The sequence below is a fragment of the Ornithorhynchus anatinus genome, chromosome 19 (assembly GCF_004115215.2).
Source record: "Ornithorhynchus anatinus isolate Pmale09 chromosome 19, mOrnAna1.pri.v4, whole genome shotgun sequence".
In the NCBI taxonomy this organism is placed as follows: Eukaryota; Metazoa; Chordata; class Mammalia; order Monotremata; family Ornithorhynchidae; genus Ornithorhynchus; species Ornithorhynchus anatinus.
Window position 1 is genome coordinate 24,430,985 of NC_041746.1, and position 18,663 is coordinate 24,449,647.

The following is an 18,663-nucleotide window of genomic DNA, read 5'->3' on the forward strand; positions in this document are numbered from 1 at the left end:
TTATCCCGGAAGATCTGGGAGGTTGGGGAAACAAATCTGAGCAGGTAGTGAAGATGGTTCGTGCATTTTGTTAGAACTACTGTCTGTGGTCGTAGAAGTGAAAATTCTTAACGTGGATGACTTTGGGAGGTACGGCAGAATAATAAGGTAATGGGAGAGATTAGAGTGTCCACGCTGTCTTGGGTGGAAGTAGGAGGAAAATGTTACATTGTTAGGTGGCAATTTGGAATGCGGAAATCGTTGAGTGGGAAGATGTGAGAAAATGCAGTATTTAACTGTTCTGACCTGGCTAGCCATTCTTGCGCTGGAACAGGAGGAGATGGAGATATCATTTGAAGCGGTAGTGTCTGGGAATATTTTATGCAGCAGCCTGAAAGGGGCTGGAGCCTTAGGTGCACCAAGAGTTTTCCTTTATAATTTCAAATGCCATTCTCAATGAATTACGTTGCCTTTCTTTTTTGATAGGAGGAGGGAGTTGTTGATATCAGTGGTAGGCCTTGAGAAATCTTTCTAAGTGACATTTCACATTTTAAATGAAAATTACAAGCTTAAATAATTCTAAGATCATTTGGTTACAGAGGCTTATTTTAAAATGATCAAATCTGCTATGTAAATTCTCAGGTAAACACTAAAGAAATAGCTTGTATTTCTCTAAAATGATCTGCTCCTGGATCCATTATAACCCACACTCAGAAAATTACAGCCTCTCAGCATTTCAATTAGGAATAACAAAAAGACCTTACCAGAATTGCTTCTGTAGTTCAAAAGCATAGAATAAACACAACTGAGGGAGGAAAAAACATTGTTTATTCACCTTGTAATAATTGGGGTACTGTTTAGCCACCATGTAATTATGTTAAATATATATCTAAACATAGTGTTTAAATATGAATGAAAATATTTGGCTGTTTATTGATTGTACAATTGTAGCTTGCTAACATTAGGATAGTTTTTACAACCTTTGAAATGGAGAAATTTGGTGCAAAAAGGAACAGCTAATATTGGACAGTAGAGATGTTTACAGTCTTCACATCTTCTGTGTTCCACAAACTGAGTTGTTCCTATTTGGGGCTAGGGAGTATTGCTTTTTCTGTATTAAAACTCCCAGACATTTATTGACTCAGATTTTTTATTTATCAATCCATATTTTTAATAAGCAGGATGCGTTCTACTGGTTTTCCCACATCTTGTAAATCATTACTGGGAGGTGAGAGTAAAATAACGAATGTTGACTGTTTGGAGTTATTGAAATAGGCACCGATGTAAATATACCATCTTTTCTAGTTTTTTTATCCGATGTCAGGAATACACAAAGCTTATTCTTGTAATATAATTTTCATATCAGGTGTCTTGCCACCAGCCCACACATATCTGGTTAAGATGCGTATTTTTTATTGTTTCCTTAAAAACACTTTTTCCTGGTAAAAAAAAATGTTGAAAGTGGCATGTTTTAAATCACTCATTAGATACTGAGCATTTGTACTAGGCTCTTGCAGACTCCTCCCTAAGACTGTAAACTCTTTTAAGGGCAGGTATTGTTTTATCCAACTCTCACCGGAAAGAGAGGAAAGAGCATGGGCCTGGGAGTCAGAGGATGTGGGTCTTAATTCCTGGCTCCTCTACTTGGCTCATAAGTGTGACCTTGGACAAGTCACTTAACCGCTCTGTAATTTAATTTAATTCGTAAGAATTATGGTATTTGTTAAGCACTTACTATGTGCCGAGCACTGTTCTAAGTGGTGGTATTCATTAAGTGTTTATTATATGCACTTTACCAAGCGCTGCGGTGGATACAAGAAAATTGGATTGGAAACAGTCTCTGTCCCATATGGGGCTCACAGTCTAAATCCCCATTTTACAGTTGAGGTACCTGAGGCACAGAGAAGGTAAGTTATTTGCTCAAGGTCACTCAGCAGACAAGCAGTGGAGCTGAAATTTGAACCCAGGACATTCTGACTCCCGGGCCCATACCTTACCCACTAGGCCACGCTGCTTCTCTGTACCTCAGTTTCTTCATCTGTAAAATGGGAATTCAGTATCTGTTCTACTTAGACTGCGAGCCATGGGACCTGCTTATCTTGTGTTTCAGATTATATAATTGAATTCTGTGAGGATGTTTCTCTTTTTTTGGAAAGGAAAAAGAAAATGCAAAATCCTGATTCAGATATAGACTTCTGTAGAGAAGTAACCCCATCCTACAGCAGGGAAACTGTTAAAGAACATAATTCCTTGCTCACTAAACTGCATACTTGGAGAAACAGTTGTATGTCTTAAAAGTTTTTATGGTGTGTTTAGAAGTAATTTCAGTAATATTCAAAGCCCTCCTAAAATTCCATCTCTTTCCCCGACTAATTTCCCAACACCATGAGCTAATCATCCCTTCAGCCAACTCTAGAGTTTATAGACTTATTAATAATCTCTTAAACACTCAATCAATCGGTCATATTTATTGAGCACTTGCTGGGTGCAGAGCAGTGTACTAAGCCCTTGTCAGAGTCCAACTCATCGATATGACAGACACATTCCCTTCCCACAACGAGCTTACAATCTAGAGGGCTGTATTTATAAGGTCTGCTTTATTTAATTTAGATCATTTTGATCTCTTTGGAGATGGCAGGTGTCACTTATTTATTCTATACTTCCCAAGAGCTTAGTGTAGTGTTCTCCACCAAATGGCTGCTCAGTAAATACTTGTGCTACTCTTATTTAATATCTGTAAAAGTTACCTTAAATATTCTCCAGGGACGGTGACTTGTCTGGGAAGACCTTCCATAAGGTAAGCCTGAGTGTTTCAATTTCAGCTGAAATTTAGACAGAACTGTAGAGGATGAGGTACAGGTCTTAAATCACTCAATTAGCTCACCCTTTCTTGCCTTACCTCACTGAATTCCCAGCCCGCACACTTCGCTTCTCTAACGCCAGCTTGCTCACTGTGTTTCAGTCTCATTTATTTTGCTGCTGACCCATTTCCCATGTCCTCCCCCTGGCCTGGGTCTACGTCCCCGTCTTTATAGACAGACCACCACTCTCCGCCCGTTCAAAGCTTATTGAAATCACATCATCTTCAGGAGTCCTCCCCCAATTAATTCCTCTTCCCTCTCTCTTCTACATCACCTAGGAGCTTAGATTTATGCCCTTTTAGTATTTGATGCTCACTCCACCCTCAGCCTCCACAGTACTTAGGTGCACATCCGAAGCTTATTTAGTTATATTAATTTCTGCCTCCCCCTCTAGTCTGTCAGCTTCTACTAGCTGTTATATTGTACTCTCCCAAGTGCTTAGTGCAGTGTTCTGCACACTGTAAGCACCCACTAAGTACCATTGATTGATTGAGTGATTGAGATCTTGCCATCGTTAAATATCTCAAAGTGTTTGCATATACTTATTCTCTAGACTCTCAAAAATACTCACTTAAAGTGAGAAGTTTAATCAAAATGGGATTTATTTTCCCCTGGATAATTTTGGCCAAGTGAAATGTCAACTCTTGATCATTAAGTGATTGACGCTTTTAGTGTGTGGATTATCCAGAGCCTTTTCTTCTCTTCCTTGTCCATCTGGCTGCCTACATTTTGGCACTTTTAGTGTTCATTTGCACCTCCACCATCTGGTTGGGGAAATTAAAGGAGCCGAAAGTCAAAAAGCTAAATCTGCTACTTATTAGCAGTCCTTGTTAAAAATTTCATGGGAGAAAGGGGTTGAGGCTTAGCTCAAGAGGAGTTCTGTGGATTCAGTTCGCCTTGCTCTCTCTGTCCTCCACTGGAAGAAATGATCAAAAGTCACTGGTATAAATGAGAGTCCACAGTGTTTGTTATTATTATGGTGATGGTTATAGGTAGAGGCATAGTAAATAATTGTGGCCCTTCATAAGAGCTATGTGCTAAACACCGGGAAGATACGAGAGTTTGTGATTGGAAATTATTTCTGTCCCACTTGGGGCTCGCCATCTATATACTACCTGTTTTACAGGTGAGGGAACTGAGGCCCAGAAAGGTTAAGTTGCCTGCCCAAGGTTACACAGAAGGACAGTGATGGAGCTGGGGCTTGAACTCAGATCTTCAAACTCTGAGGCCCTGGTCTTTCTATTAGGCCACTTTTTTTAATGGCATTTGTTGAGCACTTACTATGTGCCAGGCACCATAGTAAGCGTTGGGATAGATACAAGCAAATCAGGTTGGATCCAGTCCCTGTCCCATATGAGGCTCACAGCCTTAATCCCCATTTTTCAGATGAGGTAATTGAAGCCTAGAGAAGTTAAGTGACTTGCCCAAGTAGCAGAGTTGGGATTAGAACCCAGATCCTTCTGTCTCCCAGTCCCTTGCCCTGCCTACGAGGCCACGTGGTTTCTCAGTTGCTTCACATTGCATATTCTTGAAAGATGACAGTCTTTAGTCAGTGAGCAGTGTAACAACAAATTACTCCATGGGAGTAAATTGGGCCCATTTGCAATTCAGTATTTTTTAGACCACTTAGGATATAAACATCTTGGTTCCATGAGTCAATCAGTCAGTGGTATTTGTTGAGCCCTACTGTGTGAGGAGCACTATTCTGAGCACTTGGGAAGTCACAATCCCTACCCAAACAGAGCTTGCAGTCCACAGGAGAATCTGTTTACTAAGTTATTTACTAGTATGATTTGGTGCTTACTCCCTTTCTCTTGCTACACCCAAATGACATCATGCCATGTTGCTTCATTTACCTGAAATGTTGGCAAAAATCAGGGGGGCAAAACGGTTTGGTTTTTTTTTCTCTCTGCTTTTTTTCTTTTCAGAATGACCCAAACTCTGAAAATTATGTAAAACCTTCCCCAGGTCTAAAGCCTGCATTTCATGTTCCTCTCATAATGGTCCGAAAAGTCATTCACTTTTAGAACAGAATTGGACTGGATTGTAGAAAATAGACTCAATTTATCCATGCTGACACGAATGCAACAATGTTTATACTTTCAACTCTTGATCATTCCCTAGAGCAGGATCGCCTTGGTTGAGAACCAACTGGCTACAGAGAAATTAAACCCTTGATACGTGTTTAAAGTCACAGTGTAAAATACAACCAACCGGCTGACAGACTAGCTTTCGGGTAAGGTCATTTTCTCATTATTAAGGGTTCATTGTACGTGAAAGAGCTCGTGCAGTTATAATTGGTAGATTGATCTTGTTCGCCCTTGTTGTCAGCACTCCAAGAACCATACATTGAGCCTAACTATAATATGTAGGCTTATTACAGAGATGTTTGTGGAGAAAAGGGAAAGAAATTAATTTCCAAAACTGCTTTATTGCAAATTTCTAAGGTTTAACTATGGAAAAACCTGCAGAGGACAGTTAACATCCTCCTTCTTCATATCTGGCAATTGCTCTCCCCACCTTCAGAGCCTTATTAAGTCCAAGGGGCTTTCCCTGACTAAAACCTCTTTTCCTCTTTTCCCACTTCCTTCTCTGTCTCCCAGATCTGCTCCTTTAATTCACCCTTCCTGCGGCCCGAAAGCCCTTATGAACTATCGGTAATTCATTTATTTATATTAATATCTGTCTCCCCCTCTAGACTGTAGGCTCAGTGTGTTTACCAATTCTGTTATTTTGTACTTCCCCAAGCACTTAGTACAGATGTCTGCATATGGTAAGCCTCAAAAAATATAATTGATCGATTGATTGATGTACAAGGAAGGTATTTGGCTTCACATGGACGCAGTTCAACTTCAAACTGTACACCTACTGTTCATTAGGTTGACAGAATTTGCGGAAGCAGCATGGCCTAGAGAATAGAGAATGGGCGTGGGAGTCAGGTCTGGTGTTCTAATCCTGGCTCTTCCGCTTGTCTGCTGTGTGACCTTGGACAAGTCACTTAATTTCTGTGCACCTCAGTTGCCTCATCTGTAAAATGGGGATCTAGGCTGTGAGCCCATGTGGGGCAGGAACAGTGTCCAACCCGATTTGCTTGTTTCCATCCCAGTGCTTAGAACAGTGCTTGACAAATAGTAAGCAATTAACAAGCAATGAATTATCATGGTAAGCAATCATCATTATTATTAGCAACAATAATAACACTTGTATTAAAATAGAAAACTGAAATTTGCAGGTATTTTTTCCTGGTTTGGAAGTGTAATGTGGTGCTTTCACAAAGGGCCTTGAAATAATGTGCCATGGACAGAGTTGGAAAGAAATGAGAGTTTACAAATGTATGCTTGGGCTTTGGAGGCCATTTTTGAGATTGTAAACTCATGATAGTTTACATTATTTTCTCTGACAGTAGATTATGCTCATCATAAGCAGTGTGACATAGAGCCAATTTTCCGTTGTTCAAGTCAATAAAGAATCCAAACTCTTTTTGATGACTGTTTTGTGGTCGCTTTCCACTGAAGGCAAGGTGGATGAAATTTGAATTATGCTCATCACAGCTTCTGCACATAGTAAATGCTCAATAAATACCATCAATTGATGGACTGATTGTTATTTTTCATATGCTTCAACAGATCTGGTTTAGTAAGGGGGATTATTTACAGTGTTTATTAAAAAGAGTCAGTTTATTCTTCTGCAGTTAATAAAGATTATAGAACGTTTCCTCGGTGAAGAAAAAAATGGAAACAAATTATTCACTAATGAGTTCTTACAACCATTGATATCTCAATTAACGTTTTCAGCTTTGGGACAATTTGAACTATTTAAGGAGGTTGGCTATGAGGTAGATGACCAAATTCCTTTAGATAATTTTCTCCTTAAGAGTAAGTAAGCAGTTCTATACACTTTGCAACGTGATGCAGGAGGGTTTTAAGTCTGCCACGCAGTTGTTGTTTACCAGGCACTTTAATCAGTTTAATCCCCTCTAAACTGTGAGCCCATTGTGGGCAGGGATTGTCTCTCTTTATTTCTGTACTGTGCTTTCCAAGCGCTTAATACAGTGCTCTGCACACAGTAAGCGCTCAATAAATCCGATTGATTGATCAAAGTTATTCAAGTTGGACACAGTCCCTGTCCCACATAGGGCTCACATTCTTCATCCCCATTTTACAGATGAGGTAACTGAGGCCCAGAGAAGTAAAGTGACTTGCCCAAGGTCACAGCAGACATGAGGCAGAGCCGGGATTAGAACCCATGACCTTCTGATTTACAAGCTCGTGCTCTATCCACTAAGCCACGCTGCTTCTGAGATGGTTCTTTTACTTTCTTTTCCACTGCACTTAGTTCTGTCCAAATTTTCCATGGAAGCTTTAAAGCCATCAGGGCTTGGTTTTTCTAAACTAAGTGTAAGTCCATCATTGTTGAGTTAGCCAAGGTGGACTTTTATGGTCTTTCTTTAGAGCCAATGACTTCTTTTATTTAAGCTTTACTAATCCTCCAGGGGTGTGCTGATCCTGGGGCTAGAGGGTGGTGAAAACGGGTATCCTTGAACTACTGCTGGCAAGAAATCCTACCATTTATTTGCCTCTGATGGTTAATGAAACCATTTCCAGGCAGTTGATATGAGAATTTGGAAGGTGGATTGGAAAGCATTTCAAAAGAAAACTGCATTCGATTTCCAGATTATTTTCTACCGATAAACCTGTTTCAAGCATTGTGGTTTATTTTAAGAGTAATTTAACATAATGATTCTGGTGAGCTGAATATAAGCGGGACCTATTCTTAGATCTGGTCATTGAACCTGTTGGGGATGTGTATGCTTACCTGAAACAAGAATTCTGTCAATCAGTCAGTGGTTTTTGCACTTCCATTTGCTTCCTTTCTTTCACCCCGCAGCTTCACAGCGCTTATGCACATATTCATCATTTATTTATATTAATGTCTGTCTCCCCCTGTAGACTGCAAGCTCGTTGTGGGTAGCGAATATGTTTTCCAACTCTGTTTTATTCTGCATACAGTAAGTGCTCAATAAATATGAATGACTGGTATTTATTAAGTGCTTACTATGTGCCAAGTACTGTAATCAGGGCCTGGGAGAGTACAGTAGAACAATGCTTGACACATAGTAAGCACCTTAAAAAAATACAACGGAGTTGGTAGATACAGGCCCTTGCCCACCAGGATCGAACCTGTTTGCTGGATGTGTCCTGAAGGACTGTATTGATCGCGATGATAATTATTAATGCATTTGCTACTTGGCTTAGAAAAGATACTCCTTAAATTTACTTGTTCTGGGAAATACTGAGAAAACCCCATAGCAGGTTTTTAAGTATGAAAAAATCTGTTTTTACTTTTCTGATGTCAATGCTGTGCCTTCAGACATTTGTAAAGTTAACAGCCAACCTGTCTATATCATTTTCTCCTGAAATGGCCGCATAACAGTTTTTCTGGCTGGGTTGTGTTAGAAATTTTAAGAGGTAGATTCAGTAAAATATATATCCAGTGACTGGGCGGCTAAGGCCTGTGCAACTCGGATTTTTTCTCAAGGTGTGTATAATTCTGTTTACAGTTCTGTGTCGTGGCCACTGTCCTCTCTTTACCTCTCTCCCTCTTTCCCCTCTTCTTATTTTAGTGGAATCATCACTTTACCTGATAATGTGTTATTCTTGTAGACACCCTGAAACAATTGCTTCAGTGTGAAGTCTTGCAGAAAATCTTCCCACTTTTTTTATCCCATTGCTTTAAACAGAAATATAAAATAAAAAATAAATAATGGTATTTGTTAAGTGCTTACTATGTGCCAAAAGCTCTTCTAAGAACTAGAATAGATATAAGTTTATCAGATCAGACCCAGTCCCTGTCCCACAACAGTCTTAAGTCTAAGTAGGAGGGAGAAAAGCACTTGATACTCATTTAAAAAATATTAATAGTATTTGTTAAAAAATTTGCTATGCACTGAGGTAAGACCTGAAGTAGATACAAGATAATCAGGTTGAACTGTGTCTGGGCTCACAGCGGGGGGGGGGGATACAAGGTAATCAGGTTGTCCCACATGGGGCTCACAGTCTTAATCCCCATTTTACAGATGAGGTAACCGAGACCCAGAGAAGTTAAGTGACTTGCTCGAAGTCACCCAGCTGACAAGTGCAGGAGCCGGGATTAGAACCCATGACCTCCTGCTCCCAAGCCAGAGCTCTTTCCACTGAGCCACACTGCTTCTCATAATAATAGCATTTGTTAAGTGCTGACTATGTGCCAAGCACTGTAGTAAGCGCTGGTGTGGATACAAGCAAATCAGGTTGGCCCACATGGGCTCACCGTCTCAATCCCCGTTTTACAGATGACTTCCCCAAGGCAAAGAGAACAGGCTGGACTGACCGTTGCCGATGTGGCTGAGGAGAAGACTGATTAGTGGCGGGGAAAGGTGCACAGTGGGAGCGGCCTCCCTCGCTTGAACCGCGGGTTGCCCAAAACAGGCTAGGAACTCACAGGCCGAGATGCCGAGAAAAGGCCAGGGGGCCGTGAGTTCAGAGTTCAGAGAGAGGAATCGGGGCAGGCAACCCATTTCCCTGGACGCCTCCTCTATCCAGAGAGGAATAATAAGAGATTATATAACAGCGTGGTCCCACAGGAGCAGGTGATGAATAATTCAACCTTAAGTCAATGTTTCCTGGCTCTGGAGATTGAAAGTTCCTTCGTTGTTTTCCAATCTGTTTGTGAAGAGATTTAAATATCTGTGTGGGAGGCGGACCGAAGAAGGAAGCTCATTCCCCCTCCTGTCTGGCTGACGGTTGGGTTTTCAAGCGATACTGAGGAATCCAACTTGGACAGGAATGATTCAAGCGAGTACCTGTCGTTCTAGTGGCACCCGGCCATCTTTTAAGATTTCAGTGGATTCATCCAGAGGCCACTGCTGTATTGCTCCAGGACTGTCTGTTGGATTGAAATGAAAATAAATGTGAGTTTGGGGTGAGAAGTTTAGTGGTGTTCTCCCCAACTGCTTTCTATATAATAGTAATAATTATTATGGCACTTGTTAAGCGCTGGGGTGGGTACAAGCAAATCGGGTGGGACACGGTCCCTGTCCCAGATGGGGCTCACAGTCTCGATCCTCATTTTACGGATGAGGTATCTGAGGCACAGAGAAGTGAAGTGACTTACCCAAGGTCACACAGCAGACAAGTGGCAGAGCCCAGAATTAGAACCCATGACTTTCTGACTCCTTCCACTAGAAAAGGAGAAGCAGTATGGTTTAGTGGATAGAGCGTGGCCTAGGAGTCAGAGGGACCTAGGTTCTAATCTGGACTCCACCCCTTGTCTGTTGTATGACCTCGAGCACTTCGCTTCACTTCTCTGGGTCTCAATTACCTCATCTGTAAAGTGGGGATTAAGAGTGTGAGACCCATGTGGCACAGGGACTGGATCCAACCTGATAGTAATCTACCCTGCGCTTAGAACACTGCTTGACACATAGTAAGCACTTAATAAGCATTATTATCATGATGGTGGTATTTCTAAATCAATAAAAAGATGCCCTTAAGTTGCTAAAATGCAATAAATATGGAAACAGTTGATTGTTGATTCAGGGAGTTCTTTTGAGTAGCAGAAGACTAGTCATTATCCATACGGCAGAGGTGGCTTTAATAGGAATGGTAAGTCATATTTTAATTCTCAAGGATATAGATTCTTCGTGGTTAGGAAGGTTCTATCTGTATTTTTCAGTGGCATCATGGTAAGTTGGATGAATTTTAAGCTATTTGTGGGTAGAGCTCTCTGCTCTATTATACTCCCCCAACAACTTAAAAAAGCTCTGCATAAAATAAACCTTGTACTTCCAAATGCATAGTACAGTGCTCTGCACACAGGAAGCACTCGATAAATACGATCAATTGACTGATTGAAATGCCACTGATTGATTGTTGGGTCCATACAACTCTTTCAGGGGTGAGTAAAAGTCTTTAGATTGATGTGTAGCATTTCCCTGAATCTCTTCAGTTTTGGCTCCCAAGCAGTCAGTACAGTTCTCTGCACACAGTCAGAACACAGTGCGTACCCTTGGTGATGATGGTTCTCATCACATCTGCATGTCCCATTTCAGGTTTTTGTGGGTCTCCGTTTGTCAAAGTCGCAATCAGTTACTCAATTATATTTATTGAACACTTACTGTGTGCAGAGCAGTGTACTAAGCGTGTGGAAGATTATAATATTACAGAGTTGGTAGGCATCTTCCCTGCCCAGAACCAGCTCACAATCTAGAGGGAGATTACCGATATTAATATAAATAAATAAATTACGGTTACATACATAAAGTGCTCAGGGGCTGAAGGGAAGGGTGAATTAAGGGTACAAATCTAAATGCAAGGGCGGTGCGGAAGGGAGTGGGGTAGAGCTTATGAGGGTGAGGTCAGGGAAAGCCTCTTGGAAGAGATGTGCTTTTATTAAGTCTTCGAAGGTGGGGAGAGTGATCGTCTGTCAGATGTGAAGAAGGAGGACGTTCCAGGCCAGAGGCAGGATGTGGGCGTGAAGTCGGCAGCGAGATGGACGAGATCGAGGTTCAGTAAGAAAGTTGGCATTAGAGGAGCGAAGTGTGCGGGTTGGTTGTAGTAGGAAAGCAGTGCTTTAAAGTCAATAGTAAGGAGTTTCTGTAGGATGCAGAGGTGGGTGGGCAACTCCAAGAGGTTCTTGAGGAGCTGGGAAACATGGATGGGATGGTTTTGTAGAAAAATGATCCGGGCAGGAGAGTGAAGTATGGACTGGAGTTGGGAGAAACAGGAGGCGGGGAGGCTGATACAGTAATCAAGGTGGGTTAGAACAAGGTGGTAACAGTTTGGATGGAGACGTAAGTGCGGTTTTAGTGAGGTTTTGTAGGTTGAACCAGCAGGATTTTGTGACAGATCTATTGACGTAAAGTGCCGTCAGGTATTTTCGGTGTATTTCTTGCTTTGCTGCAAGTGCTTTTTAATTTGCCAATTAGTTTGATCAAACTAGCCTTGATGGTTTCTCTTGGACAAACGCACAGTCAAGCTGGTCGCCTGTTAGATTTGTTTTATGCAAGGGGAGAGGGGTGCCCATCCTCCCTTCCCATCTTATAATTGGAGTCCCTGGTTCCTAACAGGGTGCTGTGATGTTATCCAAGATGCCTTATTCTCTTGGAACTTAGGTGCCATTTTTTGGTGCACTGATGGGATTGGTAGGTTGAGCTGGAAAATGTAGTCTGAAAGGGAAACAGTTCAGTAAGTACACACGACCGTATTAAATCCTTGATGAAGAAAAGAAGGGCAGCTACAACTTGTTTTTTTCATTCATTCCTTAGGCTGTATTTATTGAGTGCTTACTGTGTGCAAAGCACTGTGCGAAGAGCTCGGGAGAGTACAGTATAACAATTAACAGATACGTTCCCTACCCACAACGTGCTTACAGTGTAGACCCAGAGACAGACATTAGTATAAACAAAGCAATAAAATTTTGAAGATAGAAAAAAATAACAGATTGCTTGTCAAGTCCTAGAGTGAGGTAAGTAGACTTTTGGGCTTCGATCTAAGAGAATCATTGTCCCGAGTGTTTCCTCTGTAACTAGATTGACAGCCCAGCAAACGTCTTCTTCATTATAATGTTTCCAGTATGAGGAAGAAGTAACCCAAGACACTAGTGCAAAATGCAGATATTTTCCAGCTTTTAAAATAATTTTCCTCCCTGTTGGAAAGTGGCAGAGCCTGGTCATTTTACTATGGGCAGGGAGGGTTATTTTCGTACCATCCGCAGAACTGGGGCACTTCAATCAACTGTATCTTCTGGCCAGATGTTCACTTTCTCAAATTATTCCGCTTCCTTCTCTATATATCTCTCCTTTATGCAAAGATATAGGTCCGTGGCACTGATAAATTGTGAACCTCTTAGGACCCTAGATTCTGTAACTGCGTCTCGTGATCTAGTGGAAAGAGCACGGACCCGGGAATCAGAGGATCTGGGTTCCAATCCCTGCTCCGCCATGTACCCGCTGTGTGACCTTGGGCAAGTCGCTTCCCTGAGCCTCAGTTCCCTCATCCACAGAAAGGGGATCCACAACCTGTTCTCCCGCCTACTTCCTGTGTGAGCCCCATGTGGGATCTGATTATCCTGTATCTACTCCAGTTCTTAGAAGCTTGCTTAGCATTTACTAAGTGCTTAACAGATACCATGATTATTGTTGTCTGATCAGGAAGCCTCTTTATCGAGTGGTCGGTAGACGTAAGGAAATCAATCAACGAATCATATACATTGAGCATTTACTGTGTGCAGAGCACTGTACTAAGCACTTGGGAGAGTACAGTATCACAGTACAGCGGAGTCGGTCAGCAAACTGACAAACGGGGCTGAGGTGATGATGATGATTCAGTCGGTGGTATTTATTGAGCGACTGTAATATTTGCTAAGTGCTTACCACATACCAACCACCGTGGTCAGGGCTGAAGCAGATTCACTAACATCAGATCAGAAAATATCTAGAGACTGAGGAAAGCTCGGCCTGTCCTTTGAAGGTATTGTTGGCGGTTCATTTTTTGTCCTCGAAGTACCCCTCCATATGAATTGCTTCTGGAGGCAATGTCTGAATTCGATTATTGCAATGTACTCTTTTATGGAACTGCTCTGGAAGACCAGCTAGATGTCTAATGCAGTTAGTGTGGTGATTGAACTAAGTGATAGCAGCTGCAGCGAACACGTTATCCCAGTGTTACACTGGTGGCCTTGATGGCCGGCTTGTTTCAGTCAGTCAGATTTATTGAGCGCTTACTGTGTGCCGTGAGCTGTACTAAGCGCTTGGAGGGTATAATATAACAGTATAACAGACACATCACCCGCTCACAATGAGCTCAGTATGCCAATTAAGGCTCGGCGGCTGGGACTCCGGTTGCCTTAAAAATTGCTCCTCTTTTCGCCGCACCACCTCAGCAACAGGGTCTAGGGACAGCGAGGCCTAGCGGAAAGAGCACAGACCTGGGAGGCAGCAGACCTGGGTTCTAATGTCAGCCCCACCACCATCCCCTGTGTAAATTCGTGCAAGCTACTTAACTTTGCTGTGCCTCAGTTTCCTTATCTGAAAAATGGGGATAAAATACCCATTCTCCCTCCCTCTTAGATCTTGAATCCCAAGCGGGACCTGGACTGTGTCCGACCCGATGGTCTTGTACCTACGTCGGTGCTTAGGTACAGTGCTTAGCACAGGGTAAGTGTTTAGCCGATACCCTAATTATTATTACTCTTCAGTTTCATATGTGGAAAACAGCCCCATTAGATGGTAGCTCCTTGCGGGCAGGGATTGCGCCTGCTAACTATTGTACTCTCCCAAGCTTTTATTGCAGTGCTCTGCGTAATGACTCAAGCGATACTATTGATTGATGGACCAACTCTCAGTGTCCTCTACCTTAGAGAGTTCTCTGAGTCTCAACCACACCAGCTAGATTCTACACTTCTGACATAGTTTTAAAAATCCCCCTACGCTGAGCAGTAGGAAATTTTGAGGTGACTGTTCTTTCAGATGGCGTTTTCGTGAAGCTTCTCACTCCTTTGACCATTTTCTTTATTCGTTGCTTTTCATCTTGTACTCGGCTCCCTGAGGTGATTGAGTTGCGAAGAGAGCAGGTTTATAGATATAAACACAAGCGAAAACCAGACTAAAATATTCCAGGATTGGGGCTGTTCTTTAGCTGGTTCATTAGCTATTGTCTCATTCTTTTTACTTAGCAATTCATCCTTGCAATTGTCTCTTATTTTGTTTTTGATGGATGAAGTGATTGAAAAATCCTTATTTTTGGTGGGATTAGAATGCCTTTGGGAGCGAGGAGGAATTTTCAGTAGGTCACTGACCTCTTCTTGGGTGTTTGCATATGACAGCTATAACTACAGCAGAGTCATGTCTTTAAAATTCTGCCCTACAGCACCTCTGGAAAGAGGCAAACAGACTTAGACCGTGGCTGGAAAAATGCAGGCGCTCATAGCTCACATGCAGAAATGCCCCAGAGAAAGTTTTCCTGGAGAAAAGAAAAACCCGTTTATCAAAAATTTCAGCCTTAGTATCGCCATTTGTAGTTGTAAAGAGGTTGAGCCTGCATCTCTGTTTGTCTCAACTCAGCAGATAGATGTGTTTCTACGGTAATTTCTCTTTCTAAAATACACCAGGGACATTTTAGATCTATTCAGGAACCTTAGGGCCGTTTCTTTGATTGTTCCCCCTTGTAATTTTGCAATCAAATGTTCTTTTCCTCTTCGACACTGTTCAGTTAGGAAAAGTGTCAGGCATTTTCCGTTTAGGCCTCTGTTTTTAATTGCAAGTTTCTCCATCTTCGGAGAGATTTAACTTTTCCTCGTTTTCATCTTCCAAATGGCGTTTGTGTCCAAGTGAACATTTCTCTCAAAAATATCACTTCTTCCGTACCCATGCTTTCTCAGCTAAAACTGAGTATTGTCGTTTTGTATGTTTTTTAATGTCACTTCTTTGGAGGTAAAAGAGGGAATTTCACATTGAGAAACAGAGGACATATAGGCATTTTTGGTCATTAGTTGCTGTCAGCACAAAGTGATTTTCCGAGTCTGTAGTGGCTTTACTTCAGTCATTCATGCAATAACGCACATGATTAGTTTGTAATAATTTGTTAACAGCCTTTACAGTGGAGATTTGGTTTATTTTTTAATATGATTACTAGAGTTAAACATTTGGTATTTTAATGAGTTTATGTACATTTACAGCTCTGTGGTATTTGGAGATGATGCCCCCTCAGAAACCATATTATCCGCTTCTCTTTTTCAGTCGGTGATCAAAACTGGACGACTCTTGATCAGTCACGAGGCCCCGTTGACTGGCGGCTTTGCTTCAGAGATCAGTTCAACAGTTCAGGTACTGTGACTTTTGGGACTCGGATCTAATATTTCACAATTTGGCATGTATCCAGTGGTAGGGGGGAAAAAACACTTATCACAGCTATAGGTAAGAATTTGCTGAAAATAAATGTTTTCCATATGGATCTGAGGGCTTCCTAGTTAATGACCTATTTACATATTCTGGAAAATGAATCTTTCCAGAGTGAGAACTGAAAAGCCTTGTGTTGAAGTAAAAGCTTGAAATGGATTCAGTAGACCCACTTCAGTTTTATTTAAAGTTCTATTTGAATAGGCTCACAGTTGATATTTTGCACAAATCTTCTGAATCTGAATTTTTGATCTCTTCTAAAAATAAAGCTTGTCATGAAATCAGTTATTGTGCAATCAATTTTAAATTTTCATAGACTTCAACTTATTATAGATCGGTTTGTTCCAAGTCAGCACTTGAAGGGCCTGGTGTACCCAAAATATTTTATGGTATACGGCGCTAAAGAGCTGCGGTTGAAAAACTTGGTCAAAAAATTCTATTTTGAAATGGGTACTGCAAGCGTATGTGCTCTTAAGTGAGGAAAAAAGCTTACTCCCTTTTTGTATAATTTCCAGTTCTCGAAACATCCACATTTGTAGTACATTCCAGAAACTGATTTTTCAGAGCATTATTTTTTACATTGTAGTGCAAATTAAAATATCAGTTTAGCATAAATCACTGTGATATTAAAATTGCAATGCATTCAAAAGTATTTGCAACATTTTTTCATTCTTAGACTAGATTTTAGGTTGACCCTATATCTATTTTTTCTTATAGTGCAAATTAAAGATTCAGCTTAGCATGAATCATTGTGATATTAAAATTGCAGTGCATTCAAAAGTATTTGCGACATTTTTTCATTCTTAGGCTAGATTTTAGTTTGACCCTATGTCCGTATTTTATAGAAAAATCTGTTTTCTGTGCTTATACATAATGGTGTGTGTGCTTTTTAATAGGGAATGATTTAAAACTTAGAACACAGAAGGCTGTATTTGCAAATTAAATATTAGTACAGTATCCTCATGTGAAGATTATTTATCTTTATTTTTTTTTTTTACCAACTTTGTATTATAAAATTCTTATTGAATTTTTTTTCAAGTCTGGGTAGGAGAAACGTGAGTGGTTTCAATAGAACAGAAGTTGTAACTCTCAATGGTTGTTACAAAAAATGAACTCATGAGTAATATGAAATATTAAAATCAAAATAATATTATTTCTGATTTTGTCTGCAGTAAATGCTAATTAAATGCAAAAGCTTATATAATGGGATGAGAGGTTAACAAAATTCAGGGAAAGAAAATGGAAAATTCTTGTAGACATTATTTATTTTCGCCACTTTACTTTCTGTAACTAGTTAAATTCCAAATGTGCATTTTATTGTGCATCTATAAAAATACCATGTTTTGCATTTCTCTAGCATTTCTTCCCCACCAAAGAGTTTTCTGTTTTACGACTCTTAACACTGGAGAAAACCTAAGGTTAAGCAGATAGACATCACTCATGTCGCACTTCAGGGGGAGAATTATAATTTGAAACTGGATTTTCCGACCCCCAGTGTTCTATCATGTGAAATGTTGGAGAGTTAATGTTCTTATTAGAATTTCTGCATCACTTGACAATTGCGAGTTTAACTTTTTCCTACTTAAATGTTTCGCTACTGCGGCTTCTGGAATTTCTTTTGTACTTGAACTAAAATGGAAAGAAATGAAAAAAAAGATGGCATAAATTAGGATGTAAAACTAGGAAACTCCATCTGAATGCCTCTTCTAGGAAGTACAGTGAGTAATTTTTGGAGCTCTGGAGAATTTTTCCAATACGTTATCTTACAGTTTTCCATGTTAAAGTTGTTAAAACAACCAACAATGCAATTTCAGTGGTGAATTGACACAAAGCATTGAAACGTTCAGTTATAGAAGCTCTCATGTTAAAAAGATATCTGAATTAAACTTTTAGTTTCAATATTAAGTGGACAAGTACATATAATGACAAGATAAAGCAGTGTGGAATCCGTGGATTTTGAACAGGGATTAAAGAGCCGGCTCAGTTTTCTAGTTGTAGTCCCTCTATGGTGTCAATGAAAGAGATTTATGTTGTTGTAAGGGAGACTACAATGCCAAATATAGGATTGTGCTGTGAGACATATGAAGATCCTTGCAGATTTAGTGGAAAAGGGAAAATATATCTGGTTACAGAAATAGATTTGATAGAAGGAGAAACATAATTTGTAGATAAAAGTAGACATTTACTGAAGCGATTGTGGTTTTCTGTCTTTTAATAACAGATACAAAAAATTCCAACACCAGAAAAATAAAGATACCTGAATATGTCATTTGTAGCATTATTAATTTGCATAAAATTATTTATTTTAAAATGATCTTTAGTCTTTTTGACATTCGATTCCTCACTGGGTCACATCCTTGTTATTCCTTTGGGACGTTTGTTTTCGAATAGTTCGAATTTTGTATTGAAACCAAGAGAATAGACAAAATTTGCAAAATGATTTTTTTTTTGAGAGGTGCTATTTATTGTTATAATTTGGCAGTGTTAATGGAGCATATGCTTTATGCACAGTATTGCTTTAGGCATTATATAGCACTAAGATTTTAATTAATAGATTTGAAAAAAAATTTATGTTTCAGAAATGATTGAGTAATTCTGGAAACCTTTATTTAAAACGTCTCCTCTCCCACGTCCATTCTGATTTTATAGAGGTGAAAATTGTTTTTACAGAGAAAATTTTGCTCTTCCTCTCTCCCTCCTTCCTTCCTTTCCTCCTTCTTTCTACCACAAGTGTTGCAGCTGTGAATCCCCAAGGGTCTAAGCCTAATAACTCCAGTCAATAATCAGTCCGTGGTATTTATTAAGCCCTTACTGTGTGCAGAGCACCATACTAAACACTTAAGAGAGCACAATAGGACAGAGTGGTAAGCAGGTTCCCTGCTCACAATG

The 18,663-nt window shown here is 40.3% G+C and overlaps 1 protein-coding gene across 1 annotated transcript in view; it reads left to right on the plus strand.

Annotated features, from left to right (window-relative positions):
* Positions 1-18,663, plus strand: part of BCKDHB (branched chain keto acid dehydrogenase E1 subunit beta) — a 135,378-nt gene that overhangs the window by 55,322 nt on the left and 61,393 nt on the right. The window contains exon 9 of the mRNA XM_029047545.1: positions 15,616-15,702. Within this exon, the coding sequence (XP_028903378.1) occupies positions 15,616-15,702 (87 nt within the window). The remainder of the gene's footprint in view (positions 1-15,615; positions 15,703-18,663) is intronic.